The sequence below is a fragment of the Boleophthalmus pectinirostris genome, unplaced genomic scaffold (genome assembly GCF_026225935.1).
Source record: "Boleophthalmus pectinirostris isolate CB_2022bp ecotype Guang Dong unplaced genomic scaffold, ASM2622593v1 HiC_scaffold_19, whole genome shotgun sequence".
NCBI classification, from domain to species: domain Eukaryota; kingdom Metazoa; phylum Chordata; class Actinopteri; order Gobiiformes; family Gobiidae; genus Boleophthalmus; species Boleophthalmus pectinirostris.
In genome coordinates, this window is record NW_026571140.1 from 3,608,960 (window position 1) to 3,633,284 (window position 24,325).

Consider the following 24,325-nt stretch of genomic DNA (forward strand, 5'->3'; position numbering starts at 1 on the left):
CTCATCTAAGCTCCTCCAGAGACCCCACACTTCCCACTCCTGGACACAGCTCACAGAGGAGCAGCTGGAGGAGCCATCACCACTCGACTGTATCCCATTGTGTTCTTCTGGACACTGTGGACGTCTGTGGAGGACTGTGGACGTCTGTGGAGGACTGTGGAGGTGAGATCTGCTCAGGGCATTACGGAGGAGGGACACTAACATTTATCCAGGGTCTAAAGAGTAAAGGGTATTCTAGGGTCACATTTACAAAATCACATGATGAACAGGGAATTTTATATATTTGCAACAATTATAGTTCAATTGATGAAAGTGTGACAATGTTAAGCCAATTATAGTTGTAATCTGACACCCGTGGATCATTATGTTGTACAGAGTGTCCCAAAAAATGTGACCAAAATTTGCAGGCCAGTAATTTTGGCAATTCTTGTTGAAATAACCTCAAATTTTCACAGAATGTATAGAAAACCATAAAGATTTTATATTTAATGTTTTATTTTTGTTTTTTCAGGTTGAGCCGTTCACTCCCAAAGAGAAGTCATGCTGCGTTTTGGAATCTGCTTGCACACATTTGTAATCCTTTAGCCCTGCTTAATCAGCCTTCCTCTTTATATTTTTAGTACCAAGTCCAAATTCGTTTTGTTTTTCCAAATTTTGCATTGAAGCTGCACAGTCTTGGGTGAATGTGTGAGCAGATTCCAAGACACAAAATGACTTCTGTTTGGGAGTGAACGGCTCAACCTGAAAACACAACAAAAATAAAACATTACAAATATCAAATCTTGATCTGTTTCTATACATTCTGTGAAAATTTGAGGTTATTTCAACAAGAACTGTCAAAATGATTGACCTGCGTAATGATGTCAACTGTATTGTAAATGTACCACATGTATTACAGATTAAGGCATTAAAACTGAGAACACAGTCAGTATATCACAGTGGGCGTGTGCCAGGGGAGGTGAAAACAGGGCAGTGGCGTCTTCAATACAAGAGAATAACCCCAAATTACACCAAAAGCATGTAAAGGCAGCAGCACAGCACACGAGCGGCATATGAGCAAGTATCGCTTTCAATATTATCCAGACGGACAATTTAAACCAGCAGTGTCATATACACGTCCAACAGCCGTCATGACACTACACGCCCCTTAAATTAGGTTGGAGTTCTAATTTGACAGTGTCAACGGAGCGTCTCCAGGCTTTGTATGAGAGGAAAGACAGAAAATAAACACATGGTGTCAAAATACATTTCTGATCCGATCCTTTCAAAATACGTTCTGTAAAACCACTACAGCGGCATAAACACCGTGTGTTACATTAGGAGGGCTGACTCGTGATGGACTACGGAAAGTTTACAGCTGTAGAGAATAAATATAAAACACTTCATGACATCTGACACCAACTTTACAAGAACTTCTGAAGGAAAATTTGCTTTGAGCAGATGACTAAAATGAAGCTTCATTAATGCAGCTCCGCAGATAAGGCTCGTTATCACTGCAAAACATCGTCTCTCTTGTTGTCAACTTTTGTTTTGTGATTTAAAACAGAATTCATCAATGAAAACAAAGTAAAACATTTAGTGTGTGTGTGTCTCTCTCTCTCTGCCGTTCTTTCTCTGTCTGACTGTCTCTCTTCATCTGCCTCTCTCTCTGCCCGTCTCTGTCTGTCTGTCTCTCCTTCTCTCTGTCTCTCTCTGCCCGTGTCTTTCTCTGTCTCTGTTCCTGTCTGTCTCTGTCTCTCTGCCCGTCTCTCTGTCCGTCTCTCTGTCAGTCTCTCTGTCAGTCTCTCTGTCTATATCTCTCTCCGTCTCTCCGTCCGTCTCTCCGTCCGTCTCTCTGTCCGTCTCTGTCTTTAGTAGAGCATGAAGCAGAAGCAGAGGCGTCTCACCTTGACTCCGTACTTGACTTTCCCTGCGTAGTGTCTGATGATGAAGGCGGGCTCCATCACTGCAGGAAACTCGATGTAGCTGTTCCCCTCGTGCTGCCGCTTGAACTTGTCCAGCAGCGTCTGGTTAGTGGCCTGAGGAAAACTGAAAACACAACATTTACAGTTATACCACATGCATCCAGGAAAGTTATTTGAATGGTCTTAAAACATAAAATTGTTTTAATAAACAGCCCCAACTAAAAGAAGATCCAGCTTTCATCTATTGAACGATAAGTCAGTATATAGTAAATATCGTGACAGGCCTGGTCCTCAGATTTATCCTAAGTTTAAATGCATTTTCAATCTTGAATCAAAGAGAAAAAATGACTAGTTATTGTGCAGCATCATTCCAAATATGGGCATGTCTTAGGATCTCGTGTGTCCAAAGAGAAGGGGTCTGAGGTCTGCTCACAATGTCCAACAGTGGAACACTTGAGCCTGACTGATCCACTCTGTGATGGTTCTCACGTGTGGTCAGTCCCAGATCACATTTCCAGTCTCTTTCTCACTTTTGGATCTGATGAGCCACAAATGGAGCCGGAAATCAAGCGCTTACAGGAAGAGCGGAGGGAGCGGAGGGAGCGGAGGGAGCGGAGGGGAGCAAGAACTGAAACCTGAGCTATGAAAAACAACACAGTCAAGGCCTCGGCGCAGCTATTTCCAGTGGGAGGATGTCCACTCACTGTCCTCACAGAGAACAAGGGGATAGAGAGCAGACTGAAGAAGACGGAGTTATCTCTGTCAGTGGGAATGGAGCTAATGGGCTCATCACACAGGCTCTGATGACTGACGAGATACAAGGAGATAGAAGGATAGTTTTCATTTGTTTACTTCCTAAAACTAATCAACAGGCTTCCACAAGTGTCACTTTTATTACTATTAACACACTGTACTTAAAGGAACTGTGTGTGAGATTTAGATTTGAAAAAACGTATTATTTTTTTTAGAACTGTATTGCCAAAAGTACAAAATAACAGGCAATTTACATTAGAACAAACAATAACAAGTGTCGAGATTGGGCTATTAACTCCAATTATATGTAAATAAATACAGTAGTCAGGTAGGGCATTAAAAAAAAATAAAAACAATTAAAAAAAAACACACAACTCAGTCAAATAAAGATGGTACACGCGACCATCGCCTTATATCCAAAATATCCACTTTGAGTTGAAGTTGGGCAGTCAGACACTCCATCTGATAAACGTACTTTCATTTTTGTGTCCATTGAGCAATCGTTGGTGGGATTGGCTTGAGCCAGTTCAGGGTCACTATTTTTCTTGCCACATGTAAAATGTACTGTTGGTCGTCAGTGAGTGAGTTGAGATATAAGTCAAGCAAAAATAGTAGAGGGTCCATTGGAATATCTGATCTAATTGTATCTTCAGTCTTCTTTTTGATACTTTCCCAAAATGTTCTTATCTTTGGGCAATCCCAAAAGATATGGGTGTGGTCTCCAACCAAACCACATCCTCTCCAGCTCTTATTGGTGGTGGTAGTCTTAATCATGAATGTCCTTAGCGGAGTTCTGAAAATCTGATTTTTGTTTTCCAGTCAAACTCTCTCCAGTTTGGACTTCCAATTCCTTTGTGACAGTATAAACACATATCTTCCCATTGCTCATCTGTTATAATCACATTCATCTCAAGTTCCCATTGATGTTTAACATGGAGCGTATTATCTGATATGTTTTCAGATAGGTTTTTATACATTAAAGATATAATTTTTTTCATTCTGGTTTCTTTTTCAAACAGTTTAACAAAATACATTTCTATATTAGTAGGCTCTCTCATTACAACATCCCACTGTGGATGTTTTGTCAAATAATCTGAAATACCATATTTTTCCGCACTATAAGGCGCACTGTCATTAAATGGTCTATTTTCAAACTTTTTAAACAAATAAACGGCACTAGACTTTAAAGGAAACACAACAGTGTGATGGGTGAGTGGTTTTGTTTGTTTGTGGTGTTCACGGTGACTCTGGGCTTTGTTCAGTTGTGGCGTGTAGGGAGGGTGCTGTCTGGGACCAACGGATTGTCGGCGTGTTCGCAGTGACTCAGTTGTTCAGTCGTGTCTAGAAGTGGCACATTGCACTCGCTTTTTCGGTTCGTTCCTCCGTTCCGTTCCTCGTCGGCGTGGAGTGATGAGTGTGTCTGTGGGTGTCTTTCACTGCACGGTCGCTGTCTGCTCCGTGCACACTAGACACCAGAGTGGATTTGTGTATAGGGCGCTTTGGATTGTGGGGCACCCAGTCGTTTTTTGATGGGGTTGGAGGCTTAAGAGTCCGGAAAATACGGTACACTTCACCCATCTGTTTATTTTATACTGATAACAAGTTTAATGCCGATTCATTACAAAAAAACATTGGACACAATGTTCTTGTTTAGGTTTCAATGTGGTGTTTTCGTTTCGCAAGATGGTTATCCAGTCTGAATGGTCACTCCCTAAACCCCAGCACCTGCACCAGTGAGTCAGTGCTAGTGCAGCCTCTGCAGCTCAGGGAGGGAATTCTGGAGGTTCTGAGTTTCACATGAGGCCTGACCATAAACTGATAACGAGACAAACTGGGATGTGTCTCTATCTGCAGGTTCAGGCTCTGGGGCCACAGGTTCAATTGTGATTGTAGTATTTGTCTCCATGGATACAAGCAGGTGGTGGAGCCTAAACCACAAAAGTTACAAAGTGCACCTTTAAATTATACTTTTTAGAAGTTGCTGTGACACTGTACAGTTCACCACATCAAGAACAACTTGCTCTATATCTCCTTTGTTACCTTAAACTGTAATAAACCAAAAGGTGTTTTGACATGTCCTAGTGTGACACTGGCCTGCTCCCCTCCCTCTCTCTCTCCGCTCTTCACTCCACTCGTTGCTTCCTCTCTCTCGTCTCCCTCTCTCTCTCTCCCTTCTCTCTCTTGTCTCCCTTCTCTCTCTCGTCTCCCTTCTCTCTCTCTTGTCTCCCTTCTCTCTCTCGTCTCCCTTCTCTCTCTCTTTCGTCTCCCTCCTCTCTCTCTCTCTCTTGTCTCCCTTCTCTCTCTCGTCTCCCTTCTCTCTCTCTTTCGTCTCTCCTCCTCTCTCTCTCTCTCTCGTCTCCTCCTCTCTCTCTTTCGTCTCTCTCTCTCTCTCTCTCTCTCTCGTCTCTCCTCTCTCTCTCTCTCGCTCTCTCTCTCTCTCTCTCTCTCTCTCTCCCTTCCTCTCTCTCTCTCTCGTCTCTCTCTCTCTCTCTCTCTCTCTCTCGTCTCCCTCCTCTCTCTCTCTCGTCTCCCTCCTCTCTCTCTCTCGTCTCCCTCCCTCTCTCTCTTTCGTCTCCCTCTCCCTCTCTCTCTCTTCGTCTCCCTCCTCTCTCTCTCTCTCTCGTCTCCCTCCTCTCTCTCTCTCGTCTCCCTCCTCTCTCTCTCTCGTCTCCCTCCTCTCTCTCTCTCGTCTCCCTTCTCTCTCTCGTCTCTCTCTCTCTCCTTCTCTCTCTCTCTCTCTCTCTCGTCTCTCCTCTCTCTCTCTCTCTCTCTCTCTCGTCTCCTCTCCTCTCTCTCTCTCTCTCTCTCGTCTCCCTCCCTCTCTCTCTCTCTCGTCTCTCCTCCTCTCTCTCTCTCTCTCGTCTCTCTCCTCCTCTCTCTCTCTCTCGTCTCCTCTCTCTCTCTCTCTCTCTCTCTCGTCTCCCTCCTCTCTCTCTCTCTCGTCTCCCTCCTCTCTCTCTCGTTCTCCCTCTCTCTCTCTCTCTCTCTCTCTCTCTCTCTCTCTCGTCTCTCTCTCTCTCCTCTCTCTCTCTCTCTCGTCTCCCTCCTCTCTCTCTCTCGTCTCCCTCTCCTCTCTCGTCTCTCTCGTCTCCCTCCTCTCTCTCTCTCTCGTCTCCCTCCTCTCTCTCTCTTTCGTCTCCCTCCTCTCTCTCTCTCTCTCGTCTCTCCTCTCCTCTCTCGTCTCTCCTCCTCTCTCTCTCTCGTCTCCCTCCTCTCTCTCTCTCGTTTCCCTCGTCTCTCTCTTTCGTCTCCCTCCCCCCTCTCTCTTGTCTCCCCTCTCTTCTTTCCGTTGAACAGGTAGCTGTGGTTGTGTGTGACCTGCAGGAGGAGGAGGAGCAGTACTCACTTGCACTCTTCGTCCAGCAGGTGGAACAGAGCTGTGGGCTTCCTGCTGATCAGACTGATGCAGCCCGTGTTGTCGATGTAGTCGATGTTACTCCAGCTGATGCCCTCCACCCGGTACTCCTCCTGCGGGACACAACGGGAATGATGTCAGACACTGCACAGCAAAAACTACACAACGCCACAACTACTATGTAAAGGGCCTGTACCTGAGTTTCATTTATTCTCCTCCAGATAAATGCTCTTTACATCATGCATAATATGAAATCATTTGTGAATTTAGCTTCAAGTCCAAGGTAATCAATAGTAAAACCTTGCTCTGCCTCATATTGTGCATTATGACACTACTCTTATTACATTCTAGGATCTGAAAATTGCCAATTCATGGGTTTCAAACAAATGATTCCTTCCTGATTTAAGGGATGTCAAATCAGAAAGTAACTGCTGCAGTCATTCTTGTCATTTTGGTGACTTATGTTTGTATTAACACGCTCTACATTATGTTTTTATTTTCCCATTTTGTCTGTAAATCAATTCCAATTCCTAATATGGAACTTGGCTCCAAATTCACTCCTATAACTGCTGGCCTCTGTGAGCTTCATTTGACTGGAGGTGAATACTGTGGGTGATGTCACACTCACTCAGTCCACTTCTTTATACAGTGTTCGTTTCTGTAGCATAAAATCAAAATCACCACTTAAAAGCCACGGGCCACATCCTGAGGATAGTGAGGTAGAGAACTGAGCCAGAGAAAAGAATTGGTCTGAAAGGGGAGTTAAAGAGGCTATTTTTGTTAGGAAAGACAATCCATCCTTGAACAGAAATGGAGGCCTCAGACATCATCTGTCTCCATCTACAACTCCATCCTCAAACCCAAAACAAAGAGAACAATAGAGGGAGTCAGGTCAGGACCAGAGGTGTTCTTCACATCTCTGACTCACTCACTATGGGCCTGAATGATTCTGCTCAGATGGCCCCACACTCAGTACAGATGAACAGGCCGAGCTAATAAACAGAAACTGTAAACAAGTTGGGTGTTCGTTTCAGAGTAGTTTCAGTGTAGTTAGCTCCTCCCTTCATTCAGATATAAGGAAGTGTCCACCAGCGTCTGACCAGAACTGAAGAAGCAGCTTGGATGAACTGCAAAACATTTTCAAACCAAATAAACGTTTGTTCAGTTGACAAATTAAATTTCTCCTTTGCCATAACATCAATTAACACTACTAAACCCTTGTACTATGCCACAAGTTCAAGTACAATGTGACATCACACAGGACAGCCCTGATTACCATGGCCAGGCTGGTGTCACCTAGTGCCTCCGCTCAATATCATTTCTCTCCAGCAACTAGGTCAGGAATCAAAATACAATAGACGGTTCGCAAAAACCCCGAAAGTGCAAGTTCAGGCACCAGCCAATCAGTGAAGACATTCTGCGTTGTCAACGATTCCCAAGATCAAGGTTTTAAAGCCGGAACAAAGAGAATGTTTGGTGAATTTTATCAAGAGGAAAGATGTTTTTGCCCTTCTTCCAATGGGATTTGGGAAATAACAGCGATTGGTTAAATGATAAAAAGTACCCGCCTACCACTGAGCGAACAAATTCTAATCCTGCGAGGTCAGACGGTTTCACTTTGTAGAAACCGACTGATGAATCAGGCTATGATCACAGCCAGGTGCTTCTGATATAAAAGCCCATCTGCAGGAGCGGGGTCTGAAGTGTGGATACCTGTTCGACCAATCACACTGCCTCTTATACCTCCAAACGCCTCCTCCCCCCTCCCTCTGTTTGAAATGTGCTTGTGGGAGGAGTTTAGGTGTGTAATCTCGCTTTAACTTGGTTGCTTAGTAACAGTTACTCCCCTCCCCGTGTCTAACCAGAAAGTTAAATCATGACCTTTACCAAAATTGTCAAACTATGGAAAATTGTGCAATGCTTCATAAAATCATATGTGTAACTTTTAGATTGGGAGTCCGTCACCTGTTTGTTTCTGTTGCTCTGCCTGGAATGTTCCACAGTATGACATTAAACAGCTCGACCTTACATTTATTACATTACAGTCAGCGCAAAAACGCTTAAAAAACAGATATTCTGACTATGAGCGCAGTTGTCTCTCCACAGATCTGACCTGTAACACACATTTGACAGACCCTCTACCAGAAAAGCTACACCGTGCGTCTTTAAGTAGTCCAGTGGTGTCTTGAGAAGGAGCGTGAGCCGTGCCGGGGCTGGAGCAGTGGTCGGAAGTTGCCAGGCCGCTTGTGGTTTCATAATGACAGAAGAATGGAGTGTTACATGTGATTTTCTTCTGGTCTTGGGAACGAGATCTCACCAATAAAAACATAATCCGCAGGCTTTGAGGAAATCTCGGCTTTCAAGTTCACTTTGGTTCAAAAATGTCGGAACATTTAATGAATAAATCTGGACGGTTAGTGCTGCTTACATCTCTGATTTATTACAGCGAGCACATAAAACACTGAGGCCAAAAGTGACTGTCTCGTTAGATTGTACAATAAAATAATGCAACAAATGAAACGCAATTAGCCATAACATTTAACATCCATCTTTAAAAAAAACTTCTGTGGAGTATTAACTGCTCACACATAACAAATTTAGATCACCACGTTACCTTTTATTGTTTTGAAAATGCTGGATTTGTCAAAAACAATGTATTAACATCCCCGAGTCTCTCCTCCTTTCGCTCCCCATGCTAAATCCCCCCCTTCAGAGCACCGTAAAATACAATCAAAGTGCATCCCGCTAATGAAACTACTGCACGTTGCGGATTTGTCAAGTTGTCATGAACAATTTTGTATCATGTTTTTGTATATTTATGGAGAAGTGTCGTGTGGGAGCATGGGGAACGTAGACTTGTGGGCGGAGCCTCGAACAGGCTCGTATTGCTAAAACATAAGGAGGATTAGAATAGGGCCCAGGAGAGATCACAGACATGACTCAAACATGCATGGATGACTAAAACTTCTTCGGGCGTGTTTTGGGATTTGGGAATTTATTACATGACCTAGAAGTCTAAAGAAAACAAACCAAAAAACAAAACAAAATCACCATTTACCATTTACCACCAAAGATTATTTATGAGCTGACTGGTGATGTAGTTAAAGCTATAGTATGTCACTTTCTGGAGGTGGCACTCAGCTGCATGATTCCAAAGAAAAAGAAATGTAAAACAATACTCCTGAACACTGGAGATAAGCATGTTTTATACCACGCTGTGGAAGATTATTAGCCCGATTCATCAGCTGGTTTCTACAACGTGAAACCTCGCAGCGTTAGAATTCGTTCGCTCGACGGTAGGTGGGTACTTTTTATCATTTAACCAATCGCTGCTATTTGGTCATGACCTATGTAATGCGCTGCTAATGAGACTAACTATTATATTAAGCTTTTCCCAAATCCCGTAGGAAGAAGGACAATAACGTCTTTCCCCTTGATAAAATTCACCAAACATTCTCTTTGTTCTGGCTTTAAATCCTCGATCTCGGGAATCGTTGACAACACAGAATATATGGCTCTTTGCTGATTGGCTGGTGCCCGAACTTGCACTTCCGGGTTTTTTGTGAACCATCTGGTGGATTTTGATTCCTGACCTAGTCGCTGGAGAGAAATTAAATTAAGCGGAGGCACTAGGTGGCACCAGCCTGGATAGAAGTTTATAGCCAAAGGAAGAATATTTCCACTGAAACAAAACTCTCCTCCAGGCCAAATAAGTTAATGGAGATGCAAGCCTGTTCACACTGAAGGCCTATGTTTTTCAGTGCAATAAATGCAAGAAAAATTAAACTACAACACCTTAATTTTAGTAAATTTTTTGGCTAAAAAAAACATACTGTGGCTTTAAGGGGGGACTGTAAATATGTAGTCATGAGAACACTTGGCGTTGGCTCTCCTATCAAGTTAAATCAATAAATAAATTAATGACAAATAATAAAAAATTTAATAAATACATAAAACATAAATTTGAGAATCTAGGACATAAAAAAAAAAAACTGGCACAATTTGCTTTTCCTATAAACCTCCTGTACTTTTCTCTCCACATTTCAGCGGGTTTGTGTTTTGTTGCCAGTTGCTGTGCCTTAAATTGTTAACCTTTGGCTGTGGCCCAGATCTCCTCAGGGATAATGACATGGTGGAGCTGCACAAACATCTGCAGATCCTCCTCTTCCCCTTTCACAACATCTGCAGATCCTCCTCCTCTCACACATCTGCAGATCCTCCTCCTCTCACACATCTGTAGATCCTCCTCCTCTCACACATCTGTAGATCCTCCTCTCCTCCTCTCACACATTTGCAGATCTTCCTCTCCTCTCCTCACACATCTGTAGATCCTCTCTCCTCTCACACATCTGCAGATCCTCCTCTCACACATCTGCAGATCCTCCTCTCACACATCTGCAGATCCTCCTCCTCTCACACATCTGTAGATCCTGCTCTCCTCCTCTCAAACATTTGCAGATCCTCCTCTTCTCCTCTCAAACATTTGCAGATCCTCCTCTCCTCCTCTCACACATTTGCAGATCTTCCTCTCCTCTCCTCACACATCTGTAGATCCTCCTCTCCTCTCACACATCTGCAGATCCTCCTCTCAAACATTTGCAGATCCTCCTCTTCAAACATTTGCAGATCCTCCTCTCCTCCTCTCACACATTTGCAGATCCTCCTCTCCTCCTCTCACACATTTGCAGATCCTCCTCTCCTCCTCTCACACATCTGCAGATCCTCCTCTCCTCCTCTCACACATTTGCAGATCCTCCTCTCCTCCTCCTCTCACAATACAAACACTCCCCCCTCCCCCCTGGTCTTCTGATGAGACGGGACACACACGCACTGGAAACGATAACGCTCTATAAAAGTGGAACACCTGGATGAGGATCTGAAGAGTGAGCGTTTGGGAAGCTGCAGTTTGTCAGAGTGAGATAATGACAGGCCTGTGGTTTGGCAGAGGTGTCACGGCCCTAACATGTGCAAATACAACTGCTTTAAGCACCTTTCACTTCTGCTTTCACCTTTTTCTAAGCATTACAAATTGGAATAAGCTTTACATTTGCACATATCCACAAAACTATTCTTCATTGTGACATTTAAAAGTAACTGAACTTAGAAAATGTTATAATTAAAGTGTAATTTAAAAGCACTATATTGACTGATTGAACAACTGAATAAAAAACAAGCGCACAGACTTCTGTGTTAAAAAACTGTGGTACCCAGGGAGAGTTGACGTCACCGCAGACAACACAACAATAAATTGCAACAAGCACAATCAGAGACATCAACCTGGTCCCCATGAGGCGTCGGTGGGTCAGTTCATCACCACAGAAGCAGTTTATGAGGAGCCCAGCCCATATATCCACAATGTAATGTGTGTATGTGTACAGGCCCATGAACATTTGTGTGATGTTGGTCACACATGAGAATGTTTGTGTTTACTAGTGTGGAACCAAAATGTCATTTTTCAGGAGTTGTGTGTGTTAGTTGTGTGACTGTAGATCAGTGTGTTGTGTATCTCCAGAAAAACAAGAAATGGAAATTATTTTTGTTCCAATTAGAATTTTAATGGCTACACTGAAAGAGAAAGAAACTGTTATAATTGGTGATTATCTGGAAAACTATGAATATTTGTTTATACAAATGCATAGAATTATAAATAGATCATCATTTTTCTAAGATTTTGAGACTCTCCCGTTGCTCGAGCTCCATCCTTCGTGGAGTTATGACCAAAAACACATATTTGACCTTGGTTATCTTGACCTTCAAGTGACCTTGACCCGGTTATTTGTGTGCCAACTTGTGTGATGATTGATGATTGGGTGAATATTTTAGGCTGCAGGTGGTTCAGAAATTGTCAAAATTGCCGATCCTTTGTAATGGCATGACCTTTCAATTGACCTGTGTGACCTCAAATGACCTCAGATCGTCACCAAACTTTTTTTTGCGACATCAGCCATGGGGGCTTGACCCATGTACCAAATTTGGTGACAATCGGTCCATAAATGGCAGAATTATCGCGGATGGACAGACACACAGAGACACAGACACACAGGGTGAATGCAAAACCTGGTCAACCTTTTGGGAACCAGGTAAAAATAAAACTGGAGAATGTATGTCACAGTTAGGGGGGTGCAAAAATATCAAAATATTGTAAAGTTTAATGTGATGATACAGTACTCATATCATGGGCTGCTGTATCGATATATCGCCAAGGGTATATTTTACCAAATTATTTTGTTACAGCTACAATTTTGTTGTTTGTTCAGAGGAATGAAACTCGTTTATGCAACACATCTGAAATTTTCATCTTTTTTTTTTAATGATGATTAAAATGTTTGTGTTTCATCTTCACTTTGCACAAGAAGTGGTTCAACAAAAACTTTTAGTATCACAGCCATGATTATTTTATTGAACCATATTGAATCGATTTGAAATATATTGTACTGAACCAAAAGTGCACTGTATCGAGATATGTATGGTATCATGGCTTATGTATCGAGATATGTATCGTATCGGCAACTTCTGTGACACCCAGCCCTAGTCACAGTGGGCACGTACTGGTGGAGGTGAAAACGAGTAGATCAGAGCAATGACGCTTTGAATACAGGAGATAAAAATCTCAACCACGCACAAATCACACACAACTCTGGGTGAGTAAATGTTGAGGGGAAACTACTCTAACATGGTTAATAGGTTTGCTGAAAAAGAAATTATTATTGTTTACACTGAACTCTAACCCTAATTAAGTGCTGGATATGGGAGCTTGGATCTTGTCCCGTTAGAGCATTCTACTCCGTTATATTACGTTTTTCATTAGTTAACCAAAAAAGTCTAATCAAAACAAAACTAACCTGACACTTCCTACTTCTCTAACAAAAAAAGCTTTACAGTTAGGGCTAGACAAGCACATGGTGGACTTATTTCGACATCAATCTAGACATAGGTTTTGTTCATATACTGTAAAATGTTCACTGGGCAGTTTCAAGTCCCGCTGTGTTAAACTGTGGGCTCAATCAAAGAGTGTAAGAGCTGTGAATGGGCCTCGTCAGCTCTGAAATCTCACATACGCTGTTTGTGTTACTCCAAATCCAGGGACGGTGAATGAGCCTGTGCGCCATCTGACACTTTATAACAGAGCAATCAAAAGGGAGAGAAACCACGAGCAAACGGCAGCTCCCTGTAGCACCTAAACACAGTCTGCACGGGCCAGAACTGCGAGCAAAAACAGACAAACTGAAAATCTGTTGTGAAATAAATAATATGTGAAAGTAGAATTTGCCTCTCTGCCCACAAGGATAAATATTGTACAACTAAGCAGAAAAACAGATGCTGCTGAGTCGAGCTGGAAAAACTCAATAGACGTGTTCAAAAGCTCGATATATTTCATAATATTGTCCTTGTAATACTTATCTGTGAGTAATGTTCTTTATTTAAAGGAACTGCATGTAGCCAGAGCTCTAAAGGTTTTAAAAACATTATTACAATCATAAGTGAACCTGTGCTGCCAGAGCCTTAAATTGCAGATAGAGACACATCCAAGTTTGTCTCATTCTCAGTACCGTATTTTTCAGACTATAAGCCACACTTTTTTTCATGATTTGGGTGTTTCCTGTGATTTATATACTGAAATGTTCACACTGACCATGGCGAGAGGCTCTAGTCTTGTGTGTGAGTATCTGCTGCTCCTGTTCCTCCTGTACCACTGTCACTTCACTCTACTGCACATGTCTCCTGCAGAAAGAGCCTCTGTCCTGTCTGTATCATGTCAGTCGATCGCATCATTACTTCTGTATCACTGAACAATTTTACATTTAAACAAACTTAAAAACACGACTGAGAAGACTGAAAATAAATGCCTCCAAAACGAAAATCATATTTTGCAGATTACAAGCTGCTAGTCATGAAATCTGCAGCCGAAAACGGAAATCGAGCAGCAGAAAGAAAGTTTGGAGTGAGAGAGAAACTTGTGACACAGGGAGGATGCACCATGAAACTTTCCTGAAGTCACTGGATGGATGGACAAAGCCTGGACTTCAGTGACACCAAAAGCATCTTGTCGGGATTCAGAAAGACCCGATTAATTCTAACTGGAACTGATGCTGAGTCTGACGACAGCGACACAGAAGAGGAAGCGGCGCTCTGTTTACCTCCGGAGGTCGAGGCTGAGCTGCTCAGAAGTGACACTGAGAATGAAGAATTGAATGGATTTAGTGATTTGGAGTGAGATGGAGAGTTTAGTAAACTTGTTCTGTTCTGTTGTTTATGTTAGAGTTTATCTGAAGAACTGTTCATATGTGACGTTAACAGTCTGTTGTTCTCTCTTCTATTGTTATTACTAGAACTGGACTTTCAACAGGAAATGTCAGTTCCTGGTCTCTGGTTTCATAAAATAAATTTCCCCAAAAAAGTGCAATTTATAGTCCGGTGCAACTTATGTGTTTTTCTTCTTCATGGCTGGTGTGACTTATACTCCAGAGCAACCAAAAAATACAGTATTTGGACAGGTCTCATGTGAAGCTCAGAGCCTCCACAATTCCCTCCCTGAGCTGCAGAAGCTGCACTAGCACTGATTAATGATTGGTGCAGGTGCTGGGGTTTAGGGAGTGACTGTTCAGATCAGACAAGTTTAACCCAGCTGGATTTCACCACTGAAACTGGCAACCCAAATGAGAGTCATGTGAGGCTTGGATAATTGTCCTGAGAACCAAAACACCAGATTCTAACATGACCGTGCTGTTTGAACATGTTTGCTGTGTAATTGAGGTCACAGATAATTACATTTCTTAAACTTTACTTATTTCAAGAAATGAATCAGAGCTTAAAAAAGTATATAAAATGAAGCCAGTGCGACTGAAGATCAACATTTGTTTATATAAAACAATTAGTGTCGTTAAATACAGAATGTAAAATGTAATACTTGACTGAACAAATACAAGATATGACGTCATTTCAGTTACAGTTACAATGATTTGATCTCTGCTTCTAAAATAAACCACTTTAAGACCCTGTTCTTGATTTTTTTTTCCATGTATTTGACCAATATCTGTCCTGGACCAGTATATATACAGAGATCGACAGATTTTTTTTCCAGATGCCAATACTGATGCCAATATAAAAGAGCTGTGTAGTCACATTTTGTGCAGTTATCTATTTGCACTTAAGTGTTCAGACTAGGGACAGGCATTTGATGAAATTTTCTTAATCGATCGTCGGAAGAATTAACGATCGATTATCGATTAATCATTAACGTTTTTATATTAAAATGATCATCATTATTATTACTATCTGCACTACTAATCTGCATAAATAAATTCAACTTTACGACATATAAACCGTAACCACTCTAGAGCCACATCAGCCCGTTTGACATTATAATGTGTTTAATTCAGTTTTGCACAACTCTCACAGAAACTAAACTTACAACTGCATCGCTAATTTGCATAAACTAAGCGAAGATAAAACTACAGCTCTTGTGTCGCTGATGTGGTTCAATTTCTGTCAGATTAAAAAATATGACTCAGTGGAATACAGGTTAGTGTGACCAGATTTGTGTTTGTCAAAACCAGGACACGTACGGGGGGAGGGAGGTGGGGACTCGTCATCCACATTGCGCGACTCTCACCTGGTAAAACTTTTTCCCACTGGACACTGAAACATATGTGCTGCTTTATACACTGTGCACATGGACTCACACTTGTCCCCAACGCAACAGAAAGCGTGGAATTTCTTGTACAAATCATCGTTAAATACACATTTGTGCTTCAGTACGTTGCAGACTGACCCACTGTTTGTGTCTCGCTCCTTCTGAGTGCAGAGACACATGTACAGACCTGTTTGGTCACACTACACACAGCAACCTACATTTGGTTTGTCGATTAAAATGAATGTAATCGATGAAATTCTTAATGATCAATTATCGATTAATCGACTAATCATGCCCATCTCTAGTTCAAATAAAGCTTTATGTGTTTTAGACACAACGGAATCCAGGCGTTCCAAAGAAGTAAAAGTCGAAACATATATTTAAAAGGCCTTTTTATTTAAATGGCCAAAGTCAACATGTAAGCTTTATGTGTATTCTTAAGGACTGACCAAAAATAACATATCAGTCTGTGCTGGAGATTTAAGAGTGACACTAAAAACTAGGCCTGCTATATCAGTCTATCTCTACAGATATTTTGTATAAGCTGTCCTTTTTTGCACTGTTTTCCTCATGACCTCTTGTATATAGCTGAGATTTTTTTATTAATTATTTTTCTATTTTATTTTGACTTGTACATATACATTTAAATAATTATGTCCTTAACCTGTCTCTTGCTGTCATTATTGCTACTTATTTAGAATTTATTATTACCATTTATATGTTTTACTCTTTGTTATTTACCATATTTTTTGGACTACAAGTCGCACTTTTTTCATCATTTGGGTGTTTCCTGCAACTTATACTCCGGTGCGACTTACATATTAAAATGTTCATATTGACGCCGCGAGAGGCTCTAGTCTTGTGTGTGAGTATCTCCTGCTCCTGTTCCTCCTGTGTCACTGTCACTTCACTCTACTGCGCATGTCTCCTGCAGAAAGAGCCTCTGTCCTGTCTGTATCATGTCAGTCAATTGCACCATTACTTCTACACCACTAAAAATGTAAAATTTAAGTGAATTCAGTGACAATCGAAACCATTCTATCGGGATTCAGAAAGGCTGAAATAATTCTTACTCCGTTTACCTCCGGAGGTCGTGGAGATGCTCAGAAGTGACACAGAGGATGAAGAATTGAATGGATTTAGTGATTTGGAGTGAGATGGAGAATTTGCTAAATTTGTTTTGTTCTGTTGTTTATGTTATAGTTTATCTGAAGAACTGTTCATATGTGACGTTAACGGTCTGTTGTTCTCTGTTCTATTCTTATTACTAGAACTTGACACAGGAAATGTCAGTTCCTGTTCTCTGATTTTAGAAAATACATTTCCCCCCAAAAAGTGCAACTTACAGTCCGGTGCAAAAATACACTATATGATGTTGTGATGTAGGGCTGGGAAACATTAAGTTGCTGCTGATATGATATACCTTGATACACAGGCCATGATACGATACATATCTCGATAAATTGCACGTTCGATTCAATACGATATATTTCATAACGATTCAATAAAAAAATAAGGGCTAAATTGTGGCTGTGATACTAAACGTCTTTGTTAAACCACTTCTTGTGCAAAGTTCATATGAAACACAAACATTTTAATCCTTAAAACTCTGAAAATGTCAAATATGTCGTATAAACGAGTTTCCTTCCTCTAAACAAGAAACAAAACTGTAGCTGTAACAAAATAATTGAGTAAAATACACCAAAAAATACTCTTGACGATATATCAATACTGCAGCCCATGATATCGATAATGTATCACCACATTAAATTATACGATATATCGATATTTCAATATTTTTGCACACCCCTATTATGATGTGAGAGCTACTGGGTGCAAGTCACTTCCTTTGTAGATCAATAAAGTTTGTCTAAATCTAAGTTTAAGATATGACTACAGTATAGTCTCTGCATCTGTTCGAACATATTTTATTGTCTATAATCAGGATGTGCACTGTTACCATACTAATTAGTAGCTTTACAGTATGTGCAAACCTCCGCGCTGACCTCTGAAAGTTTTTGAAAGCGGTTATAAACTCATCACGGTGAATAATTAGCACGGTCGGAATGCAAAAGGTAAGTGAAGAATAACTTTGGACCTCTGCAAACTGTTTCAAATGGCTTCTGTTTTTCACGTTTTCGAGGCCGTAAAAATCAGGTAGAGCTCCTTTCAAGTCACAAAATGGTAGAAAAGCAGATGTGGACCGAGCCCTGATAAATGGCCCGTGCACTGGCCTTAAGTAAACCTGGAGCAGAAGTAGCAGAGTGACTCAGTGGTTATATGTAAGTGCAGTGCAGGATGTGAGAGGGCTGCAGTGGAAACATGAAGCGCACGACTATTGGCAAACCCTTTGAATCATTTCATTGGTTCTTACTCAGCCATAGAGACGAGTGCACGGGTTTTTCCACTGAACCGCCCTGTGAAGAAATGTGTACGATTTTCATTCTCACCAAGGAGGAGAAGAAGAGGAAGAGCTGTCAAATTCTAGTTTAAGTACGTTACCAGTCAAATGATTTAGACAGTCAAAGTTTTTCTTAAAGGGGATGTATTTCACTTCTAGATAACATATTTAGATCACCATGTTACCTTTAATCGTTTGGAAAAGGCTATATTTGCCCAAAACGTTAAGTCGCTCCCCCTTCAGAGCACCATCACAACAGTAATAAAACTACTCTACATTGTGTCAGATTTGTGAAGTTGCAGTGTATTATTTCGCATCATGTTTTTGTATATTTATGGAGAATTTTCGTATGGGAGCATGGGTAATGTAGTCTTGTGGGCACAGACTCTTACAGCTAACCATAAAGAGGGTTTGGCCCAAGAGAGACTCAAACATACATGCACGACACCTAAAACTTCTCCGAGCATGTTTTTGATGAGGAAATGACGTAATAACATGGTAAAGGTTGCGAAAAGTCAGTTTTACAAAACATTCTCTTTAATGTTTACTCCAAGTATCCACCCTTTACTTTGTTGACAGGGCTGCAAACCCTTGGATTTCTCTCCATGAGCTTCATGATGAAATCTCCTGAAATGTTTTATTTTTTTTCTTCCAGTTTTGAGTTGTTTCCTACCACCTACCAACTACTACTACTACTACTACTACTACTACTACTACTACTACTTACCAACAAATACCTACTACCATCTACCACCAACAACTATTACTACCCACCACAACAACAATTACTACTATCTACTAACTATCATCAACAAGTATTATCTACCACCAACAACTACTACAACCTACCACCACTACTACTACCACAACTACCACAACAACTACTACTTCTACTACTGCTACTGCTACTACTACTACTACTGCTACTACTACTACTACTGCTACTACTACTACTACTACTACTACAACTACTACTACTACTACTACTACAACTACAACAACTACTACAACTACAACAACTACTACTACTACAACTACTACAACTACTACTACAACTACTACAACTACTACAACTACAACTACAACAACTACTACTACTACAACAACTACAACAACAACTACTACTACAACAACAACTACTACTACAACAACTACAACAACTACAACAACTACAACAACAACAACTACTACAACAACTACAACAACAACAACAACAACTACAACAACAACAACAACAACAACTACAACAACAACTACAACTACAACAACAACAACAACTACTACAACAACAACAACAACACAACAACAACAACTACTACTACAACAACTACAACTACAACTACAACTACAACTACAACAACTACTACTACTACTACTACTACTACTACTACTACTACTACTACTACTACTACTACTACTACTACTACTACTACTACTACTACTACAAACTAGGGATGGGCATTCGATGAAATTTTCTTAATCGATCGTCGGAAGAATTAACGATCGATTATCGATTAATTACGAGCTGTGAGACGCTGCAGAACATCCAGAACGCTGCAGCTCGGGTCCTGACTCGAACTAGGAAGTACGAGCACATGCGTCCTGGTCTCAGGTCTCTGCTCTGGCTCCTGTGGCTCAGAGACTTTAAAGCAGCTCTACTTGTACAAGTGTCTCCATGACCGAGCACCAAAGTCCATCTGTGACATGTTAGTGTCATATGAACATCTCACACTCTGAGGAGCTCAGGGACCAACTCCTGCTGGTGCCCAGAGTCACGACTAAACAAGGGGAGTCAGAGTTTCAGGTTCATGCAGCTAAAACCTGGAACAGTCTGAACATGTGAGACAGACTCTTCTGTGACGCTGTTTAAATCCAGACTCAAAACATTTCTGTTTAACTGTGCAAATAACTGAAAGGTTTTCATTCCGCACTCTTCTCTCCAATTTATGTCTTTTTTAAATTTTAATCTTCATGATTATTTATGTTTTGATTTGTTTTTATTATGATTTTAATGTATTTCTTATTCTGTAAAGCACTTTGAATTACTTTGTGTACGAATCGTGCTATACAAATAAACTTGTCTTGCCTAATCATTAACGTTTTTATATTAAAATGATCATCATTATTATTACTATCTGCACTACTAATCTGCATAAATAAATTCAACTTTACGACATATAAACAGTAACGACACTAGAGCCACATCAGCCCGTTTGACATTATAATGTGTTTAATTCAGTTTTGCGCAACTCTCACAGAAACTAAACTTAAAACCACATCGCTAATTTGCATAAACTAAGCGAAGATAAAACTACAGCTCTTGTGTCGCTGATGCGGTCAATTTCTGTCAGATTAAAAGACACGACTCAATGGAATACAGGTTAGTGTGACCAGATTTCTGTTTGTCAAAACCAGGACACCGTACGGGGGGAGGGAGGTGGGGACTCGTCATCCACATTGAGCGACTCTCACCTGGTAAAACTTTTTCCCACTGGACACCGAAACATATGTGCTGCTTTATACACTGTGCACATGGACTCACACTTGTCCCGACCGGAACGGAAAGCGTGGAATTTCTTGTAGAAGTCATCGTTAAATACACATTTGTGCTTCGGTATGTTGCAGACTGACTGAATGTTTGTGTCTCGCTCCTTCTGAGTGCAGACACACATGTACACACCTGTTTGGTCACACTACACACAGCAACCTACATTTGGTTTGTCAATTAAAATGAACATAATCGATGAAATTCTTAGTGAGCAATTATCGATTAATCGACTAATCATGCCCATCCCTACTACGAACTACCACCAACAACTACTACAACAACCTACCACCAACTACTACAACTACTTACCACCAACAACTACTACCACCTATCAACAACAACTACTACAACCTACCACCACCACCACCAACAACAACAACAACCTACCACCTATTACCTACCATCAACTACTACTACTACCTACCACCAACTACTACTACTACCTCCTACTAACTACTACTAACAACTACTATTATCACTACGACCTGCCACCAGCAACTACCACTACAAACACCTATTACCTACAGCCACCAATTACTACTATTACCACCACCACCATTATTATTACCACAACTCTTAACATGTTTTTCTTAGATTCAGTCCCTGTTCACATTTATAGAGAAACCAGAAACTGCAGCCATGACTTTTAGAGCCTTTTGAAGTGAGTCCACTCCCTGAGCCGAGCTGCTGGTGGTACTGACTCACTCTCAGTTGTGTAACGTTATGTCCAAATCCTTTTTCTGTGTAAGTGATAAGCTCAGACTACACGGTAACATCCGCTGTCAAATGAATCACACGAGTGGAAAATACGGTGATGAGGATCGACAATCTAAAGGGATAAGTGAGGTTTGCAGACGATTTCTATTTTTATGACGAAAAAAATCTGAAATGGTAATTAGTTGAGTAATTTCTGTGATTATAGATTTAGTTTGCCGATGCCAAAAGCCAAAATGGTGCAAGTGAACCAATTTGGATCAAAAAGGGCATATCTGGTTTAGATTATAATCAAAAGAATAAACGAACTAGGATTTAGTTCTTTGGAGAAATCATTTGTATTGAAGGGCCAGAACATGAGTCCAGAACATAAGTTTGAACTTTCAGCCTCGCCCCCTTGGCCCTTTCTGCAATTTGGCACCATGACACATAAACATATGTCTGGGGAGTGTCGGGCAGTTGTTTCCTTCTCCAATCTCTGCTACTATTTGCTTTATTCACACACTCGAAAATACACCGTGACAGAGAATCACCATGGATCTATAATAAAAAACTGGATAAGGCATTTCCCCTCTGTCCTGGCCCGAGACCTACCGCCTGGGAGCTTGGGCCCAGAAAGAATTCTCCCATAGAGCGAACAGCATTTTTTGGGAATTCAAAGTGCCTGTGTTTGGCTGATAGGAGATCAATAACTTCAAAAGTTGGATTTTGTAGGGTTCTTTTCTATTTTCACAACATAAACATTTTAACATTTCTGTAACAGGCTTCTTCATGTGCTCTATGTGTTGCTATGGCAGCTGCAGGTAAACAAACTATTATAGACCTGGTAAAACAGGTGGCAGGTGATATCAGTCCTCCACTGCCAAGGTCTCTATGTACAACTCGCTGCTGCTGCTCACACATAAAACCTTCAAATGCAAGGTTGGTTTTACTTCTAAGATTTTACTTCTAAAATTATTCTATCGACACAGACATTCACATGGACAGTCTGGTGTAATAATAGATTTGCTTTGGGTGTTTTGTGGAGTGGGTAAGACTGTTTTTAGTGGCAGGATAAATATGGCTATTGACATGCACTAGTCTAGCACCAGTGACCTCTGCAAATACAAGGACTGGATGGAAGATTTCAAAAAGTGTCTCCACACGTCTGCAACACTCTGGCTCACTAGAAAATGTGGCCCTATGTCTAAAATTCCAAACTGTCCCTTTAACCTTCTCAGGCTCAAATACATTTTTTGTATCAGGAAAAATCTGATATTTGGGGAAAATTATCATATGGGGTAGTAATAGACAATCCTGACTTTTTTATCCTTTGTAAACAACAAAAGTACTTTGCACTTCTGGCAGGCAGTTTGTGTGTTGCCATTTGTCCACGTTTATCAGCATGGATGGGAAAAAAGGCTCCTGAGTAAAAAAAGCTCATAAAATATGGATGTGGAGTAAGTAGGTAATTGGCATTTAGCTGTTGCAAATCTGCAACGCCTGCCTGGAGAGGTTAAATCCTCAAAGAGCCTAAAAGTTAGTTTTGTAAGATTTGGCCTCATCGCTCCAAGTCCGCACTAGTTCCGCTCTAGCGGCTCTCGATCTGACTGGTCCAAATGCTCCTCACCGTGCACATAACAGACGTCACATGGGTGGGAGGTGCTCGCCCGGCTTGAGGAAGTAAATGTGGAAGAGAAACATTTTTTTGGGACCATGCACCAGTGAGCACAGGCCGCTGAAAGACAATACAACGCCATCTTCAGTTCAGTTTCCAGATTTGATCATAGTTCTATGAGAATGCCGTGTCTGGGATAGTGTCAGACAGCTGGTTTCCCATGATTCTTAGTAACAATGTGGCTGACTGGATGAAAAAGGTGACCCTGTCAGTAACTTCTGTATTAGTTACAACTGGACTGACTAAGTGAGTGTGATGTCACCCATAAGGCTCTGTTATGACCAAACAAGCAGTTACAGCAGCTATTAGGGATGGGCATGATTAGTTGATTAGTTGATTAATCGATAAATGATCATTAAGAATTTCATCGATTATGTTCATTTTAATCAAAGGTTGCTCTTGCATGTAGCTCTCTGCACTCAGAAGGAGCGAGACAGTCGGTCAGTCTGCAATGTCCCGAAGCACAAATGTATATTTAACGATGATTTGTACAAGAAATTCCACGCTTTCCATTCAGGTCGGGACAAGTGTGAGTCCATGTGCACAGTGTATAAAGCAGCACATATGTGTCGGTGTCCAGTGGGAAAAAGTTTTGTCAGGTGAGAGTCGCGCAATGTCGATGACGAGTCCCCACCTCCCTCCCCCCGTGCGGTGTCCTGGTTTTGACAAACGCAAATATGGTCACACTAACCTGTATTCCACTGAGTCGTGCCGCACCAGCGTACAAGAGCTGTTTCATTTCTTTGCTTAATTTATGCAAATTAGCCATGCGGTTTTATGTTTTGTTTCTGTGAGAGTTGCGCAAAGCTGCATTAAACACATTATAATGTCAAACGGGCTGATGTGGCTCTAGAGTCGTCACGGTTTATATGTCGTAAAGTTGAATTGATTTATGCAGATTAGTAGTGCAGATAGTAATAATAATGATGATCATTTTAATATAAAAAACGTTAATGATTAATCGATAATTGATCGTTAATTCTCACGATGATCGATTAAGAAAATTTAATCAAATGCCCATCCCTAGAAGCTATACTTGGAAATCGAAACGAGAAACCAAACAGCCACTCAGAAGCAAGGCTGTTAAACGCACACGCTCTCTCGCAGCGCTGGTTAAGTAGGGGGCGTTCGCTTAGCAACAAAGCTGTCAATCAACCTGTTGTTAACGCTAGCGGGAACGACCTCTGAGAAAGAAGGCACCGGATTTGCTGTTATTAATGTTCATATCTTGATTTACGGACACAATAGTGACACAATTGTTAAGTACAAAGACCAGGATCATGTAGAGCAGGTTAAAACTCAAAGGAACCACTTCCCACCCAAGCTCATTTCCTATTTGGAACGAGAGGGCTAAAGTGT

General features: G+C 41.2%; 1 protein-coding gene across 8 annotated transcripts in view; it reads right to left on the reverse strand.

Moving 5' to 3' along the window:
* myo9aa (myosin IXAa) overlaps nt 1-24,325 on the reverse strand; it is a 297,586-nt gene that overhangs the window by 56,990 nt on the left and 216,271 nt on the right. For all 8 annotated transcript variants that reach the window (XM_055155019.1, XM_055155018.1, XM_055155017.1 and 5 more), the window contains 2 exons: nt 6,004-6,125; nt 1,887-2,028 (listed from right to left, as the gene is read on the reverse strand). In XM_055155019.1, the coding sequence (XP_055010994.1) occupies nt 1,887-2,028; nt 6,004-6,125 (264 nt within the window). The remainder of the gene's footprint in view (nt 1-1,886; nt 2,029-6,003; nt 6,126-24,325) is intronic.